General features: G+C 39.8%; 1 protein-coding gene across 1 annotated transcript in view; it reads right to left on the reverse strand.

The window, feature by feature from the left end:
* REEP3 (receptor accessory protein 3) overlaps positions 1-15,995 on the reverse strand; it is a 43,291-nt gene extending 27,296 nt beyond the window's left edge. The window contains exon 1 of the mRNA XM_058841436.1: positions 15,865-15,995. Coding sequence (XP_058697419.1) covers positions 15,865-15,971 — 107 coding nt within the window. The 5' untranslated portion in view covers positions 15,972-15,995. The remainder of the gene's footprint in view (positions 1-15,864) is intronic.
* Between the last annotated feature and the right edge of the window lie 4,062 nt (positions 15,996-20,057).

Genomic DNA, 20,057 nt, shown 5'->3' on the forward strand with positions numbered 1-20,057 from the left:
ATATAGCTGTATTTTTAAAAAACCCAACCTACTGCCTGTATTATCACATAATCTATGGTCTTACAGTTTTAAAAGTGTCAAAGTGAACAATTGTTTGAAAGGCTCATTTATGAAGCAAAGCAACCAAGTTTGCATCTGACTGAACTGAAAAGTCAGTCATCCATACATATGTTGCTCTGGCACTGAGCATATTTGACCTGGATAGTAAACAACTCTAAAGCCACAGTTTCAAAATAACTATTAAATATGAAATAAACTAATACACAAAAGCCACTATGCTGCTCAAAAGTACTACTTGAATACAGACTCCTCAAACACGAAGCCAGTAACATTAACAACAATGCATTTAAGGGTTCAGTCTGTTCACATTGCCGAAGTACTGCCCAAAGCATGGAATAGTGTTTGGCACTTTATTCTTTCATTTTTACAAAATGCAAAAAGGGAACACACTCTGTTCCTTACCTAATAGCTAAAGCAATCCAGGAAACTCTGAGTATGAGATGCTTTGGAGACAGCACCATTCACTAAATTCCCTTTCCTTAAAAATTTTGTAATAGAGATGACACCCATTTATCCACTCACTTAAAGGCTGAGAATCTCCACAGAATGATACAGAGCCAGACACTCTATTCCTCACAGTAGGAATATTTACCTACATCCTTGAGTGGCAGGCTGGAGAATAAAAGAATCCTCCATGCCTCCACAGAATGGAACTGAATATAAACTTTGAATAAACTAAATATAACTTTGCTGACCAAAGCAAGGCAACATATCAGGCTTTTATATTCAGTTCCATGGTTTGATTGAGTTCCCCTTCTCAATACTAAGTTGTTTCCCAGTTATGTTAGGAGCAGCCTTTTATCCCTCTCATAAACATACAAGAGTTTTTTCCAAGACATGGTCAGACAACATGGAAATACCAGAAGTAATGTAGGTGACACTGTATTATCTATGCATAAATTAGGTCCGGTGGTGGTAATACAATTTTACTTCTAGATGAACTATAATTACTATTCCACATATGGTAAGGAAGTTTAGCCTAAGCAAGATTTCATTTGAAGTTTGCTAATGAAACTAAATAGCCAAATAAAAATCTAAAGAAAAATGCTTGAATCTTTGGCTGGTTGTTCTTTGCTGTAAAAAATGCAAACAGAGCCATGCACCTTAACAATGGGATTTCAATCAGCACACACTGGAAAAGCAGAAGCATTTTTGCTTAGATTGTATACTGCCCATATACCTCCAAGCCACTCCCATCAAAGATTAGCAGTTTGGATTTTTCTCTTTTTCTTTTGGCTACTAAGCAATGAAGCTACAGTTTTGGAGTAAGTTCTAGCTGCTGTGTACCTCTGTGGCACTCTCAAGCTCAAAATAAGGCATAAGGAGTATCTGCGAGAATCTTATTCAGGGGAAAAAGCCAAAAACCCTGCATTGTGTTGGGTTGACCCAGGCTGGGCAGGAGGTGCCCACCAAAGCCATTCTGTCACTGCCCTCCACAGCTGGGCAGGGGAGAAAAAATTGCAAAGAACAAAAAGTTCAAAGGCTGTGGGGAGAGATAAGGACAGAGATCACTCACCAGTTACTGTCGTGGGCAATTAAATTACCAAGTCAGTTTGGGTAATTTGATTGTTTATCTATTACCAATCAAAACAGAGTAGGATAATGAGAAATAAGAGTAAAACCTTGACACACAAACCCAATACACTGCCAAAAACGCAAGACTCTCAAGTCATGCTGGACTCCTTCCCCTGAGTGTTACAGCTAGCTAGGGATTCCTAGACTAAGCCAGCTACCAGCTATGGTTCACATGTCCAGACAAACAAAAGCTTGCACTGGCATTTTTGTCCTGAATGTTTTTCAAAAGCACTACACTAAACAAAGTCCTTCTGTCCAGCACCTGATAGAATTTAGTTCCATTTTGCTATTCAGATACACAATACTAACCACACATTCTACAGAGTAAAACACTACATATTCAAGTACCTACAAAAACTACAATGACTAAAATGCTAGTCTGCTACAGGGATAGGGGAGCATGAGGATCAGTTCCTGAACCCACAAGAAATTGTATCCTACTTTTTTTTCCAACCCCCCTGCCTTGGGCAAGAAGTAGGGAAAATCACGTAAATCCTATTAAAAGGACATGTCTGCTAACAGTAGCTAACTTTAAATTCAGCAACTCCTTTAGCAGATTAGAGTCACCAAAATGCAGGAATGCAATCAGAAACAAGTCTGTTAAAATTCTTCATAGCATTCTTATGACCAGAATATAAAAGCCAGAGGAAAAAAGTCTTAACAGTTAATGAATATACCCAGAAGCACTGACAGATCTGATTAAAGCACATTCTTGAACAGAGCAAGGCAGCTATTAATGTTCCAGCCTAGAAAGATGGAATTCTCCAAAGCAACTGCCAGATTCTTCCGAAGTACAGCATAACCAATAGTAATGTAATTACCCATATAGTCAGAAACCACTTTAGAATTTTAAGAGGAAAAGTGACATCCCTACTGATTCCTCCAAAATGTGGGACTTTTCTATGCCAGGAACTTTTATTTAATGGGTCCCAAGTATAACTACTGCAAGCAGTCTAATCAGAGACAATTAAGCCTTTCTTCTAATGCAGACCTCTAGGCTCTAAGTATCCTCTCCACTCGTGTTTATGGACTAATTATTGATCTACCCCAAATTAGGGAACCTGTTGCTAGATAACTCTTCAACTTGTCTCAACATGGAAATATCTCTGCCTGAACCTCAAAAGAAGTCTAAAAAGAGCACAACAAAAAAATTACCAAAAAAACCCTCTTCTGTAAGGGATGTTCTGCACTGGAATCTGTGTGCAAGTGTTGATGTACTTATGGGCTCTAACAAACCTGTGTCTCAGGGACCCATGGCAGTCTGGAACAAGGGACTGCTAAAAAACAACTCCCAAAGCAAAATCCAGACTACCCTCTCTAATGAGTCAGCCTAGAAACTCTTTCACATGGTCAAGCTGCATCAGTGTTTTAACATAGTTCTCAGTCACTCCTCACAAGTTGACAGGGCATTACTGATACACAAAACCTGTGCATCAACTTACCTCCTGTTCACTATAGATCATGTACAGCACAGAAGTACTTGGGGAGAAGCTATTTGCTTATCATTCTAACTCAAAGAATCTGTACCTGTGCCTGCAGATAGTCCCCAAAACTTGTGTCCACAACTGAGCAATTTTTCTTGTGCTGCTGGATAGCCTAGGCATAAATCTGGAGATACCATCACCATGTCATAAAAAAACAAAGCAAATAAACCTAAAACCCTGCCAGATAACAAGTCCTGTTCAAAACAAAGCCAAAAGGCCCAATAAACCCAGTTGTACAGAAAATTCCAAAAAGCTAGTACTGGAAGGCAAATAGAAATTGTTATAAAATCCTTAGTCACTTCTCTGCATGACTACCTATTCACCTCTTGCTTTTATGATACATGTTTGACTCCTGCTGTAATAGCGTCCTGCCCATCCCAATACTCCTTCCTGTTTACAGTCTTAGAGAGCTCACCATATGTGCAGGGCAGCCAGGTGAGCTCACACCTTCCAAGCATTCACACAGAGGAACTGAAACCACACCATCTGTAACACTTCCTCACAATAAAGAGCAAACATTGAATGCCTTATAAGAGAACTTAAGTCTCCCACCTAGCTCTTACCTCAAACTCAATAGCAAAATTTCATCCCTGTTGGAGAAGTATTCATTTTCAAAGCTGCTCACACTTACTTAAATCTCAAGTAAGTTATTTTCCTTCAAATACCTGAAATCATCTCCAGTTTCTCCACTGCTAAGACTGCTTACCACTGGAAGCAAAGTGTTTGTGGCCCCCTGACAGCCAGATGTGGTATCAGAGAGGAGCACAACTGAACACAGAGAAATAGCCAGCAATTAGGAACAATTGCAGGTACTTCTCAGACAGCTCTTAAGACAGCCTTACATATGACTTTACACATGACTTTGTTCAAAGAAAAAGATGTGTCCTTGTACTAAACTGTGTTTTCTTCTAATGACCAGCAAGGACTGACAGCTGAATTAAGGACATCAGAAGAAAGAAATTGACTACTTTGTTATTTTTAATCTTTTTAAAAACATCAAACCAAGCCTAGTTTCCAGGAGATATTTTCTATTTTCATTTAGTTTATGCATGAATAAGCTTATTTCATAAAGCAGGTGAGCAAGATACAATTAAGACTACAATTTTTTTTAAGTTTAAAGATGAAAGCTGATACTTACTTGTATGTTCAAAGAAACTGTCACATAAAGAGTTTACATAATAAAGGTAATTGACAGATGACAGAGAAACACACTTATGAGCTTCCTTGCTTTGGCAAAAGTTCTTTACACTTACTGCTCTTGGAGATATTACAACCTACACATGCAGTTTTCATAAGCAACATGATACTCTCCATTTAGGCTACTTCTGAGAGCTCCTAAAAGACATGGATATACTAATGCAGATGATGTGCTGAACAAGATTAACAGGAACATTACAGATCTAGAATGAGGTGTTTCATTTTGTTATAAGGTTTAAAGTTACATATACACTTGTTAGTTTCCTGGCTTCCATAAATTTAAGTAAAAAACTACCACCTCTCTTACTTATACTACTTAGCTTTATGCCTAGTGTCTTCAAAATTATGTTAGAAGCTTCTACAGATTTTTAGGTCTTTATTTCTGTGTAAGAACATTACATCCTTCATATCGAGAATACTTAAGAATCCAGAAGGCACCTTTAAATCTTCCATTGCAATCTAATTGGTATATTGGTGTGATAGATTGGCATTTAAGAAAAACAAAGTAGGAAACATCTAATGAAGTTAAGGCTGATGGAATTTTTTTCTCCTGGCCAATAACTGACCATTTCTGAGAACTGACAGTAGTTTTGACCATTGAAAAGTGAGATCAACCTGTGAACACCACCCTTTAAAACCTAAGTCCAGGTTTGGTTTCCAGCTGTAAGAGGTGACAGAGCTCTGGTTCAGCCTCCTCCCCCCAGGCCGGATAAGGCCGCGGTGGGGGAGCGGGGGCTGGCTGGAGTTCTGCGGTTCTTGGGGAGGATGGAGACTGTGAAGTGACAGGAGCCCCTTCCCAGAGGGGCTGAGCCCCTCGCAGGGCTCGCTGGGCCTTGTACAGCAGGGCTGCCAAGCCAGGCTGGTCCCCGGCTCAGCTGCAGTTTTCTGCGGCTGCTGGGTTTCACCAGAGACTGCTGAGTAAGCGGAGGGAAGGCTCTTGACCTGCAGCATGATGAGAGAGTGGCCACACTCCCCCAGAGCAGCCACTGAAAATCTTCCATCGAGGACAGCTCCAGCTGGTGCCCCAGCAGAGATCACGGGACCATCCACAAGGCCTGGCCAAGAGTTTAACCCTTTCACTAGGCAGATGAGACTTGCAGATTAATCCTTCTTCCAGAGAGAGGAGAACAGAGTGATCAACATGTAAAGAGACAACATAAACTATCAAAGACAGTGAGGAAAGGAATTAAGACTCAGATGGGAAGAGAATAAGAAGATGCCTTAATAAGCTGAAATATTCTTTTGTTAAAACTATGGAGATGGACAATAATGTTCTGAAAAAACTCCTTTAATTCATGAAAGAGTATTTTAGGGGGGATGAAGTATTTCAAAGTGTGTATCTAAGCTAAGGTAATTCATTGATAGAGCTGAGCAAATGGTGAAGTAGTTTGTGATCCTATAAGATGCTGGAACAGAAAAGGAGAAGTGAGAGTTGTTGAAGATTTGTGGCCCTTAAGAGAAAAAGAGTAAACTTCTGTTTCCAGAGATGCTCATAGAGACAGATGAAGAGAACCTCTGCCTTTGAATAACTCATCCTTAAAATGACATCCCTTGAATCATGGCCCATGAACACACCTGAGTGGTGTGAAATGGGAGGAAAGGACTGATGGCAGAGTTTTCCGGGCAGCTGGCATCAGAGAAACAGAAAGCCATGATAAAATGGTTTTCTTGTGAAAAACTCTCCATAGATTGACAAAAGAGAACTTCTTTTTTTGCTACAAAGACTGATGAAAAGCTACTATATAGTTGGGACTACTTCAACCACCAGGCTTTGTCTCTATGCTGTCAGTTGGACAAGGGAATGGTTGGGTGGTGGGGGAAAAAGGGTTTCTGGAGGTTTTATTCTGGTTTCTTATTCTTGTAGTTTTGTTAATAAACTTTCTTTATTCCTTATAAGTTTTAAGCCTGTTTTGTCCTTCTCCTAATCCATATCTCACACCAAGAAATAAGTAAAATTTTCTAGTGAATTTTTAGCTAGTGCTTTAAAACCATGATAATTGGAAAATTGTTCATTACAGTAACTTCAGCTAACTTGTTTCAAGTCAGCAGCTACATCCTCTCAAAGGTTTCTCTGCTCTGTACCACAGCAAATTTTGAAACAAGGAAAGTTAGATGGATGTTTGGAGAGACAAAGCTACCATAAAGAAAACAGAGCAAAGACTCACCTCGGAACTGCCAAGTCCTGCACGTTTTTAGACATGTTTATCAGTCTTAAAGCTTCAGATCTTGGAAGTCGCAGATCTCAGTCCTGGTGAAATGACCCAGGTGTGGGATATGGGGTTATATTTGTTAAAGTTGTTAATGCTTATGTTCACCAGGATGCCCTGTGGGAAAGGTGACTGCAGACAGAACGTTGGTTGGCAGTTGAGAGAGGCAGTTATGAGGAGAAAACACTGGGACAGCATATGAGCAGGAAGCTGACTGGCTGATGAGACACGTGGACAGCAGTACTGCAGCTGAGCAGACAATGGGTGCCCTTCTTTTGTTAAGTCTGCCAGAAACTAAAAGTATAAAAGGGGAGTGTTTTCTACAGTAAAGATTTCCTTCGCGCGCACAAGGGGGTCCGTGCGTCTTTGTTTCACCATTGCTACAACCAGGTAACAATCAGATTTGCATACAAAGATGGTATTTTATCCAGCACAAAATTGGAACAGAAGCAATAATGCAGCATAGCTGAAGAGAAGCAGTATTAATTGACAGAAGTTCTGCAGGTGACAGAAAACTAAAAAAAAACCTGCCAAAAGTACATGAACAACACATCCCTAGAACAAAAGTCAAAAAACCTCAGCAGAATACATTCTCATTACATCAACTGTACTTAAGGTTTAAAGCAGCCTCATCCATTTAATGTATGCAGGTTCCAAGACAAGATAGACAAGATAACTCAGTGTTTTAAGTGGCAGTAATCTCTTTCACTGCTGTGGGGAAAAAAAATTAAATAAAAAAATCAGTTGCCTGAAAGGATCCAAGGCCAGCTTTTTATTTATTAATTTGGGCATATTTACCCTGAGTTATATTACCTTCAGTCAAGCTATGTAGAAGTCACAGTGAGAAGCCCATGTATAATCACACACTATAGACATCCAAGTCTCAACTGCAGGAGATGGGGACAAATTCTTTGCAAAAAAAGTGTTCAAGCATATTTCCTCTATTGTCTCAAGCAGCTGCCTAAGGAGAAAGTTTCCTATGTACCCAATGCTTAAACTGTAGGTTCAGAAATCCAGTTCTCTAATATTATTTTCAATAGTAGAGGAATCCCAGTTTAGATTCTCTCAAGACTCTGAAGTCATCCCCATTCTCAACTATTTTTCAAATCTAAAGCTTTATTCAGCTTTGACAAGTGGCTTCAAAGCTAGGTACTCCACTGGAGTTCCTCTTCCAGGCTTGGCCACCATTTATGGCTGAGGCTTATTCCCTCTAACACCTCCACGTGCCATAGTCAAAAAATGGATTTCCACTTGGATTTTTACCTTTTCAACTTTGGTTTTCAGCCTACATTAAGTCTGCTAGACACTTGAGCTAATTTCACAGTTTAAAATTCACAGTCATTGTTTGCTGCTCAAAGAGTATCTTCTCTATTTTTGAAGTATTAATCAACATCAAAATAACTGGATATAGGAATCTAACACTTAAAATAGGATCAGTCCCAAAATTCCAAGAGAAACCACATTTTATTTTTGAGGTGTCTGTTAGTATAAAGCAAACCACACTGCATGTAACCACCTATTTATATGGGTTGCATTTTTTAAAAAAGTGTCCACGCTGCTATAGGTCACACTGGGTGGAATATTAATCTGCCCAGGTAGTTCCAGAGAGAAAAGTGAAGTTCATAACCCAAAGGCTCAGAAAGGTCCTACTTAACCATTACATGTTCTTGAACCCAAGGGTGTCATCAGAAACCAGCCTCAATGTCCTGCCTCTCCAAAAAAAAAATGCTACAAAAATACCACAATCTGAGCAAAGTGGTAAGTGGAACCATATAACACCAACTCATGAAGTAAAAGTAAGCATGTCTTATGTCTGCCCCAGACAGCTGGTGGTTTTGCTTCTAATCATCCAAAGTTGGACACTTTAATTTTTTGCCTTAAGGTCCTTGATTCTCAAACAATTCTGTTAATCTTATAACCCAGAAATGTACTTCTGAAACCTCTTAGAGCATTCAAAAAAACAAACCTTTCCATTGCACAGAGGAAAAGGTTTCTATGAACTTTGTATTTGGCAGATGCTCTTAAGGCAGCATCTGGACTTGTCATTCCCTAGTATACATGTTTCCTTAATTATACCTGGTATGTAGAGAGCTCTGAAGATTCTGTTAGATACCAAGTTAAGACTGACAAGCAGAATCTCTACCAGCCTTATTCATGCAGTTCTATTAGTAACTTAACCTTATTGTCAAAAATTCCATGCTAAAAGATATCTTAATTTCCTCCCTTTTGAAATCATATAATTTATAGGTTTTTCTTTAGAGACTCATGTATTAATTAGTTCGAGGGTTAGGTTTTGCTCTCAAAAACAAATAAAGCAGACTACGCTGATTAACCACAAGAGATTTTTTGAGAGAAGAATTCTGTTAACACAAGTATGTTTCATTGGTTATATGTTAATGGGCTAAGAAACCAGAAGATACAAAAGAAATGTGTGCCTTTTCAGAAACGTTATTTTCCAAATACAAATGTAAGACAATTTGCCCAATTCACATTATCTTCTTTATACAAATATAAATTTCATTTTGTCTCAACTACTCAAGGGTAACTTTTAGACAAGAAAAACTACTCCTCAAAGTTCTATAAGTAGAAAAGTAAAACCAAAACTATATACACTACAAGTACAGCAAATTAATGACTGCCAAAGCAGTCATATAAAACATATATTTTATGTTTCTGTAAGTAGATTGTCTTCCAAGTGAACCATAAGCTGTTCACTGCTGAAAATTTTGAACAGGTCAGCCTCTAAAACATTCTAATATTAAATACACTGCAACTGAGTAATCCTAGACATGCCTTTAGACAAAGGAAATTATGCATTCCAGAACAAAATCCTATTCTGGGGGAAGAAATAAAAATATTAGCAGACAAAAGTGAATAATGACAGCACAAAGCCAAATAATATTTTTTGGGGATTTTTATATTGGTTTAAGGTAAAAATTAATCAGGACATCTTTAAGCTAGTGACCATCTTCCCCACTCTCTATAGTTTTGATCTATGAGTTACAAAACAGGGTGGGGGAAGGAAATAAAACCAGACAGTGGTAGGAAGGCACAAGCACAAACTGTTTTCTACTTTCCCATTTGAGCACTGGAAGTTCCAATAGCTTTAAGACAAAAAAGAACATCATTGTATCAGTCTTCTGACATCAGGAAAAATTCTGCTTGCTAAACCCCTGCACTTAAAGCCAGGTTGCAGGCTTTCAAAATAAATTGCACCTAGTATCCAACATCAAACACAAGTTCCATCTGTCTTTGGGATGAATGAGCAATGTTCCAAAGATGATAAACACAGGACAAACATTCATCTAGTTAAACCTGCCTCCATGTTGAAGCTTGCAGACTGCTAGGAAACACAAGATAAGCAGAAGTAACGCTGTATTATTTTGTCAGTGATAAACTGACCAGCAAAGCAACAGAGATGGCTGACCAGAAGCTTAGTGCAGATAGCCTCTGTGGGGTGTTTTATTTCCCTCATATCCAAAACCATCTTGTCAGATTGGTTGTTCTGGGCCACCAAGGCCAGTCCTGTTTGAAGTCATACTGGTCAGCAAAAAACCTGCAATTACCTTTTCTGCCTAGACTCTACACATCTCACCTCATTTGTCCTGTACTAAATTTTTATGATCCAGTCTGACAAGTCTTGACAACAGAGGGATTATACTGTTGGCCGATGTAATATTTTCTTCTGTAAAAACCTAGTACTTCCGCATGGTTCAAAATTTTGGCATTTCATAAAGCAGAATAAAAAGGACCAAAAAGTTCAGAGAAAGCTCCTTTACACATGGAACAATGGAACAGAGGACTTTGCCAGACATGTTTTTATACACATTTTGAAGATAATTTTTATCAAACATTAAAATTATTGAGCCAAAGCAACTTTTTTTAAAAAAAATAAAAATCACAATTTGGCTAAGTATCTTCTTCAGTCTTACACAAGCATATACAGAGCTGCCTCTATATACAAATCCAGGAAAGACAAGCTGTTCTATCCAGACTGCAGAAATGCTCAATAGTCTACAATGTGCTCACTCAAAGCAGACACTGGTTTGTGGAACATTTCAAGAGTGGAGATTGTTTGTTTTAATTAGAAACATCCTTTCATGCCAGATCATGCACTTCTTGGTATTTCTTTATCTATAACGCATAGGACACAGATGTGGGTTTCAGCACATTTTGTAACAGAGTACATGCCAAGACCATTAAGAAAGAATGTCAGACTCCACAGGATACCTCTAGACATGCTTCATCTGTTTTGAGCAAGCTTCAGTCCAGCTGCCTGCCACAGGCTGGGCACACTGACCACCCATGCTCTGCACCTACACAGTCCTGTAAACATGGGAGAGAAAAGAGCAGCTAGGCTGCAGAGCAAATGTTGATTTAAGGCAAGGTGTGCCAGACAAGCAGTAAGGACACTTTTTTCTAACAAGTTGTCAGAGACAGTAATTTTGCATTGTACTAACTCAAGAGGTGTTACAAGTAACATACAAGTGAGCAGAAACTTCTCATCGTATATATTAGGACTGCCTCACTGAGAAGCTGAACTACTGGAGAGAAGTGTTCTAAGCAATTTCATTGATTAGTTATGTAAATGATTTTAAACTTTCACACTGTCAGGACAATACACTTAATCCCTAGATTTATATATGCTTACAGATTTCAACCCATGAAACTGAAAACCCTTAAAAAAATCTGACACCTTGTTTGATTAGAACAGCTGCACTGTTATTACTGGAACTAGATTCACAAGAAGAAAGAATAAGCAGCAATGTGAAAGCAAAGAATGGAGTTTCAGAGTATGCTTTAAGCATACCCTAAAAGCCTAAAATAATGCTGGTTTTGTCCTGCAACCTTTTATTCTCAACACAGTACTTACCTAGCAACTAGCAACAGCAGCATGAACTAATGCAGTTCATGGCAGCTAACAAAAGATTAACTTCTGTCAATGTAATTTTCATTCTAGTTGACAAAACAACCAGACTTACACAGTGGTCACAGAGTAACCTTTGGATCCTGTGGAAAATGAATGAGGAGAGGGTGAAGGGAAGGATGGCCCCTCCCAGCAAAGGACAATGAGATCTATTTAAGCACAGCATGAAATGCCAAGTTTAACTGACACACAGTCATTGATTCAGTCCAATTCTGTGGTGAGACAGACACTGCAGCACATCTCACTCACTCACTCAATGACAGCAACTCCTTTTCCCCCACAGGTGCAGCAACAACTTATAGGCCTTTAAACTGAAGAATACCATCAGAAATTCAGCATCCAACAGCAGTTCACATCCTTCATACTTCAGCTGCAACCATAATACCAGAAAGCAGGCTACAGTGAAAGAAACTCTCCCAGAAATGGCTCTTCTGACTTGAAGATTAGGCTATTAAGCTATAGCTATTCCTTCCACACATGATGTTACTGTTACTTGATTTCACCCAAGGAGCTGTGATCACTTCAAGACATGTTTGACAGCATGTTGATTAGCAAACAAGAGGGTAAATATTTTTGTAGTTTATGCTTTTAATTAAAAAAATTGTATTCCAAGAACAAGACACTATCTGGGTTTACAGTCAAAGCATACACAGTTACATAAAACATCACCTACAGTCAGGTATTCCTGACAACAATCCAATCAACACAGAAACTTCAGCTCCAACTTATGGCTTCAGCTACCCATTCTCAGATATGTAGTAGTTCTAGTGGCAGCTGGACATCTGTAAATGTCGAGCAACAACAGAAGCATTAAAAGATAATGCCTTGGAACTGCCATTAAAGAAACGGCTCCAATCTGTAAAGCATCAAAGGCTGAAAGAGACTAATACTACCTCCTAGCTTCAGATCACCTCACGTGTCTCCCAGACAGTCTTTGTCCAGCTTAACGTATTTAATTATAATCTAATATCAGAATCAAGGAATATTTGCAAGGCTCTAAAACTGCGGTGGAGAAGACATGAATACAAACAGAAAGCTAACTACTAGTATCCAAGACAAATACATCCTTCTGTGCAGCACTGCAACTTTCCCTTCCAACATTCACAGATGCTGACCTGCTAAACTGGAAACAAACCATGTACTTAAAGATGAAGGGAGAGAGTGTGTTGCAAAGCAATATGGATGGGGGAACTTTTATTTTTAAGTGAGGAGGGGAAAAAAGTTAACAGATTACAGCAGACAGCCTGCTTTAACAGATTGCAAGAACAAAATGGCCATCCACTTTGTATTTAGGATGCTTTCACATGTTTGCTTGCCACAAAGAGGATGGTCTGATCTCATCCATACCAGGCTGTGACTGACAAGTATTCAGTGTGTTTACTATTAAATACTGTCTCAGCAACTGATGTGTACACAATTGCTCAGATCTTACAAATTAGAAGAATGAGTGATCCAAGCAGACTAAAGGTCAGTCACAAGTTCTATTTAAGTTAACAAGATGGGCAGTCACAAATTTTAAAAAAATATTTCTACTATTAAAGACTAAGAACAAGATGTGCCACTCTGAGAAGTTTTCTGAGACTCTGCATGAAATAATCTATCTTCTTGTTGGTTTTGTTAAGTGAAAAATAGAAGAAACACTGCAGGAAACATTCCAAAAGGTGTTGCAACAGCCAGTATGTTTGAGAAATAATAATTAGCTATACTTACTACAACAACACCCAATTGATGCAGAATTTGAAAGGGGAAAGATGTTTTAATTATGCAATTCAAGTCTTCTGCTTCTTGACAAAGATATACAATTAGTACAAGGTATTTCACAAGTTTAAATATTTAAAGAATAATAGCATTGATAGAGCAAAGGGAAAAGATTTCATTAAAACAAAGTTCTGCTGAAGATTATTATGTGGAACAGCAAATTTGAACCACTCCCTGTTTACTGTGCATGACTCCTCAGGACAATTCACATTCAATTAAGAATTCAAATTCTTTATTAGATCCATTCCCTAGTTCCTTAAATAGTTAACCAAACTATTTTAGTGGGGTTAATGAATTGCAAATTGCAAAGTCTCAAGTTGAATCAGAAGGCAATTTGCTCGGGACACAGTTGTCAGGACAAGTCCACCACGTCAGAAGTCAGCAGAGGGCACTGTGTCACACCTGCAAATAAATATTTTGCTGCTCTTCTGGCCCTGAAACATAGGAGATCAGTCAGGAGTGGAGAACTCTGCCACAGACAGAAAAACTGCTGCTCCTTTCCATCACCAGTCAAGATGACAGGTATTCTTAATGGCTGCACACACAGAACAGGGCTGGGCCTGCTAAGGACATCGCATCAGGAAGTCACCACACAAGAATAAAAATGCTACATCTGGTTCTTAGGGCTTCTAAGGGAAAGATAGTATACACCTTCCAACCTCCAAACATACAATTCAGAGACCCAAAGTCACTAAAATAGGTATATCTGAAAAGAGATCCGGAAGGAAAACAGATCAAAAAAGGAAGATAACAGACACTGAGAAAATAGAACAAGAAGGACATTCTCAAAACCATTGAAATTAAGACCTCCCTCCCATGTTTCCATGACCACATCTGTTTCCATGCTACTTGTCACCTTCTGTTTCCACATGAATTTTGCTTTATTAGCAAAGTTAAATAATAATCTTAAAGCTGTCCAAGTTCTCATTGAACACTTTCACCTTCCTGAGAAATTGAATACTGGCAAACTACTTAAATCCCACATCTAGGAAACAAGGACACAAGAAGGTGGAAAAGATTTATAAATAATATTTAGGAATCCCTTTTTAGCAAAAATAATTAGGGCACACAAATGGGTGACCAGTGGCAATAAAGAAACCAAACTACACAGAACTGCACAGTACATTATCGTTTATTGCCTTCTGCAATTAATCTGTGAAGAACGGTAGCTGTTCTCTTCATTCCCTGTGCAATTGGGTTAGGCTCATAGAGGACTTTAACTTATGCAAATACAACCCTTAGGGATTCAGGGGGAAAAACCACAACTACACAAGAATTTAGTCATCAGAAATTCAGGTGCTCAGCATTGCTGCAATTCCCCTGAAATCAACACAGTAGTTAAAATAAGAATTCTCTGGTGCTCTTATGTAACAAAGCAGAAACAGGTTGAGCAGCTCCAACTGATGTACAGAAAGCAAGAGTATGCCTCTTGCCTATAGCACTGTGTATAGCCCATGGGAAGACCACACTGACGAAGTGCACCAATAGCAATTCCTCCCACAGACCCTCTTCCAACCCTCTGTCGTCCTTTGCCAACTCTGGAACGCGATGTTCTACTTTGCAAGTTGCAATTATGTGACAAGTCTCAGGGAGGGCTGAAAGAGAGAGAAGGACGGCTACTTATCTAAGTGGTTGGACTGCAGCAGGAAAATATACGTGTCAGTATGAGAAAGCTTCCTGACAAAGTTTTCAGATGAAATTACACCAGACAGCTTAAGGGGGATATCTGTCACCAACAAAACAGGAAAATCCTATTATGCCCTGCTCTGGGTCACACACTCCTGCTACATACTTTATGCTAATTCGGATGTTTGTTGGACTGTTTTGTGAGCAGATTCACTTAATTTGTCTGGCAAGAACTCACACACAGCAAATCGCAGCTCAAACGACCCAATAATCACTGGAGACCCCAGAGTCACAGTGCTATCCAGCAAGGAGCATGAGGAAGACTCTGCTGCCCAAATATTACTCAACCTTTATGAGGAATTCATATTAAATCAATGCTTATTCAAATGAGCACAATAACTCATCAGTTTCAGGAAGGAACAGTACAATACCTATTAAAAAAAAAAAACAGGTCGCACTGCAGTTTACTCTTTCTCAAACAGAACTTACACAACACATAACACGATGCTTCTCGCCTAAGAAAGTTTGCCTCTTTAGCTTTTATAAGCTCAAGTTTATGAAGTCCATAACAACACAACAACACTGCCAATCTACCTCTTCAGCTGATAACCTATACTCATCACAGACCGCCATCTCACACTCGCAAGCGTTCCTCTAGTCCTCTCAACTCTGCTACAAGTTAAAAAGTAAAAGTTACCAGATTTTCTATAGGTTACTTTGCGTTTACAAGCAACGGTTGCAATTTGTGCGTGACAGGCACAAGCAGCGCGAGTTGGCTGGCCCCGCAGCCCCGGGAAACATGCACTTAGAGCAGGAGACACACGAAGTAACCATAAGCCCGGTGCAGGTCTTGCGGAAGATTTTGGGAGCACAAGGACTCTTTGAGGCACACAGACCCCGAAAGGCAGCGCAGAGCACCCGGCTCAGGAGGCTGGGGGAAGGAGAAAAGCCGTCCCCCGCCCGCCGCTCATCGAGACCACTCCTGCCCCGAGAAATAAGCCACCTCCCGCAGCCCCAGCCTGGCACTCACACGACTGCTCGGGAGATCATCCAGGACACCATCACGACAGCAGCAACGGCCCGTCCCCTCAGCCGGCAGGGCCGCAATGGCCGCAGCCCTGCCCCACCCTGCCCCATTGGCTCGGGGACTGCGCGCCTGCGCTGTGGGGCCGCGCCCAGGGGGCGGTAGCGGGGCGGGGCCTGTGTGCAGACATAGGTGGGACATGAGAGAGATCAGAACGCGTAGGCCCGGGGAAGGTGCCTACTCCTGCCTTTTCACCCAGGATCTGTCTAAGCAGCAGTTGCGTCGATCCTAGCCCCTACACTGAGATAGCATTTGCAGAGGAAGAGAAAGGAACTGATAGAAGTCGTTAAGACTGTAGTGGGACACCTTTCTCCTCTTCTCACCTCCTCTATTTGAAACACAGCGACCAGCTCTATCAATAAAAGGGGTAGGATGCTCACTCCTTGCCTTAGTCTTTGCCCTGAGCTTCCCATGTGTTCACAATTCTGTAGGATGTTGGATAAGCCAAAACATCCATGTCATACGGTGAAGTCACCTCAGGTTGGCCTGCTGCCCTGGAGCATGCTGAACCGCTGGTGTGCTGGAGGGGTTAGATGTGGGTGCTGTTCGTCACCCAGGGACACCAGCTGGAGCCCTTCCTTCAGAGCAGTGGGGGATCAGCCCACTCCCTGGGCTTCTGCACCCCTCTGAAGCACTGTGAGAAGGTGCAGAAGCCTTGCTTCTTGCTGACAAGCACTCAGACCCAAAGACTGTTTAAGGTCACATCCTTAGGTGAGCCACACGGACTGCTACATGTAGTTAATCCAAAACTGCAGATAACCAGGAAGATACACATAGAAGTGTTAGTGCCTGTCTGCCTTATTACTTTTGTTTCTTCCCCTACACATCTTTTACCAGGTGCTGCCCAAGGCCCTACAGCACGCAAGACAGTCCACAGTAACCCAGTCTGGGTACTCTTGCCAAGGTCATGGTCTGGCAGGTTGAGACATGCAGGAGAAGCTGATTGCTCCCTAATACCTTAGTTAATCCATCTCTGCATATTACTTTTACACTTCCTGCAGAACTGTTTACACACATAAAAGGATGTATTTTGCTGAAACCGACTGCTTTATCTTTTCTCAAAAGTCTAGTTTGTGTGAAGTTCTGCCCAAGCCATCTCTGAAAACATTCCATTTTGCTCTTCAGATTTCAAGATGTGAAACAGAGCAATATCCAAAGTGATAGATGTTGATGCTACTGAACATGCCACTCAGCAGCTAAGGTAGGGAAAGAGCAGATTACAATTACAGCACCATTCCTGCTCACAGTAAATGACCTGTCAAAGTCAGTGTCATAATCTCTAGGAGAAATTGATTCTTTAACATATCTTCAGGTGGGGCTTGTAATTTCCCAGCCTGCCATACAGAAAGAAGAAAGAGCTTAATCTGTGTAAACTACTGTCTTATTCAGATGAGAGGTGCCAGGTAAGTGCAGGATGGTTTCTGTTCCACAGGCAAGCACCAGAATTCCTCACCTCCTCCCACCACTGAAACTCAGCCATGGGCATCTTCACTCCCTTGCAGCCTTCAAACGCACCACACACAGTCAAAAGGCCAAAAGGAGGGAAAGAGAGAGAGTAAATAAACAATTGTGGGACATTTCAACAATGACAGTGTTTGAAAACTGTTGTTATAGTTGTATACTGTGGAATTTGAAACCTGAAATGAGAAAGTAGACAATGTAAAAAGAAATTATGTTTAACCATTCAGAAATTCTTGCACAAAATGATACTGCCCATCTTGCGTGTCTCCTCACACTGACCTTTGTAGGGGGTTACTGATGCAGGAAGAGGTAGAGAGGAATTTGTGAACAATTTAAAGTACACCACTCATCAATCTTATTTTTGAAACAGGCCTAACCTGAAAGCATTCTTCCTTTCATTCAATGAAGGAAAAATCCAAACCACTGCTTCTGCGCTCTTTGAATAACAAACCTCTCCAGTGGTAGACTGTGCAGAGAAAATTCACACAGCAAAGCATTTGTAAGATAAATTACCTGGCAGAGATTACATTTTAGGCTCCAGTTCTGTAAACTCCTGCTGCCTGCCTGATGCTCCGCTGAAGTTTGTAGCATTCCAGTCAATTTAGAGCAAACTGAAAGATGAGAGCTCTAGTTCACAGCATATGAAATTAAGTATACAATACATTTCTTTACTGCAAGCAATTATGTTTGGTACTAGCTCAGAGATCCATTCCAGGAAAAGACTGATACTCTTTACTGTCTGAGATTGTGTATACAATAATTCTGTAGCTGCATAATTTATTTTTATGGAAAATGTTTATACAAAATAAAATGTGGTTTTCCTCTAAGAGACATTTATTTTTCTTGTGTTTGTTACCATGGCAATACTGTCTCTGGTGGAAAGCTAAATTTACATTTAAAGAGACTTTTTTTTTTAAAGGGTAAAGGCAGATGGCTCCTAAGAGCAATTTATCTTGCTCAGAAGACTACGCTTTATTTCATAGAATGTTTTCAGACTTAATTCAGTGCAACAAGCTGGCTGGTGGTTGCTGGGCTCTCAACAGACAGGCACAGGGATGTCCCATGAACTTCCCTGTATTCCAGTTCACACATAATGCTAATCCGTTCTCCTGCATGGCAGAAACACAGGCAGTAGCATAGCAATTAAATCCATGCCATGTACTTACTCAAATGTGGTGTGTCTTACTCATATGTCTATATATTTCTGTGTAAGGAAGAGACTTACAGATATCTCATTATAGGACATTTTTAACACCCCTTGCAAAAGCCACTTAATATAGTTAAAAGTTTCTTGAAATAGTTTTTAAGAGTGTTTGAAAAATCATTTGTAAAGGCCACCTAACTTCTGTGATATAATACAATGTATGTATATGAACATCAATGTTTAGCTTTCACCTCTTTTACAGATAAACAAACATTTTAATTACATTGCAGTTGTGCAATCAGCAAATGAGCAACGTTTAGGAAGACACAAGATAGACCCTGTGACAGAGGGATTTAGTTCCCTGAATTACAAGGATATGCTCCCTAAAGACAGTACCATTTGCATTACATATATTAAAAATACACATAGGTTAATCACAAGGACAGGTTTTTCTTAGCTTCACTGTTTTATATTCATCTATCCTAGATGAATAATTTGAAAAAAATAGAGATTTCTTTCAGTCCTGAATCATACCACATACATTTCTAATTTTGGGATCAGAACAAAGATCCTGCCAGTTAATCTGTTTAAACTGCAATACAGTATGTGTGAAGATGACTATTTCTTAGGCTACTCTAAGCTGATATTATTACCATAACTGATTAATTAATGTGGTTGAAATTTATGGTTTATACTACCTTCAAGTATTTAACTCTTCATCTACCTTTCCTATGTGTGAAGCAGCAGCAAAGGTAGGCTCTGATCTCTAGATAAAAAGCCCTTCTGCCCTAACGAGATTTAATTTTATAGTGAGTGTTGGGCAACGCTACAGACATTTTAGAAAATCAAAGCAGCTAAAGCTTTTGCATGGAGTTCTGGACATGCCACTCCTTGGTCACACGTATTTCAGCCTCCCAGCACAGCATCTTGCTGAGGAACTTGGCAAAGCCAGTTGGTGTCCAATACACCTGTGTATTAAGGTTTTTTTTATTCCAGTATGCAGACAGAATTCTAAGAGGCCATAAGTTTATTTCTTTCAGAAATGTTTGTGTGAAATTTGTTAACATTCCAAATTAGGAATGTAAAGCACCCAACATAATGAAAAATCAAAGTTCCAAATTGATGTTTCTGCTTTTTTTTTCATTTGGCAGGCTTAACCATTGTTCTCAGTTTTATTACAGTCTGACATTCCTTTCAAAACTCTTGCTTCAATATGAATAAGTAAAAACCTTAGGTTTTGAATAATTTCTTGCCCTCATATTCACAGATATACCTGCAAATGAAAAACCTGAAAACACAAACTGCAACGTGATGTAAAATTCATGGTTTTTAAGGCATTTCTTGACATCAGTTTCCTGACTTTCAGGGCCCTGACAATTCCAGTTAGTATTGAATTTTAAGCAAAATAGTATTTGGAATTGAAAACGCATCTAGCTGGAGTTGTAGGATGACTGCACTGTGTCACTGAGGGGAATCCTTGCAAGCAGATGAGTTAGCAAATACAGCAGTGTTTCGGTTTTGGAAGACAGGTGTC

The sequence above is a fragment of the Poecile atricapillus genome, chromosome 6, assembly GCF_030490865.1.
Source record: "Poecile atricapillus isolate bPoeAtr1 chromosome 6, bPoeAtr1.hap1, whole genome shotgun sequence".
In the NCBI taxonomy this organism is placed as follows: domain Eukaryota; kingdom Metazoa; phylum Chordata; class Aves; order Passeriformes; family Paridae; genus Poecile; species Poecile atricapillus.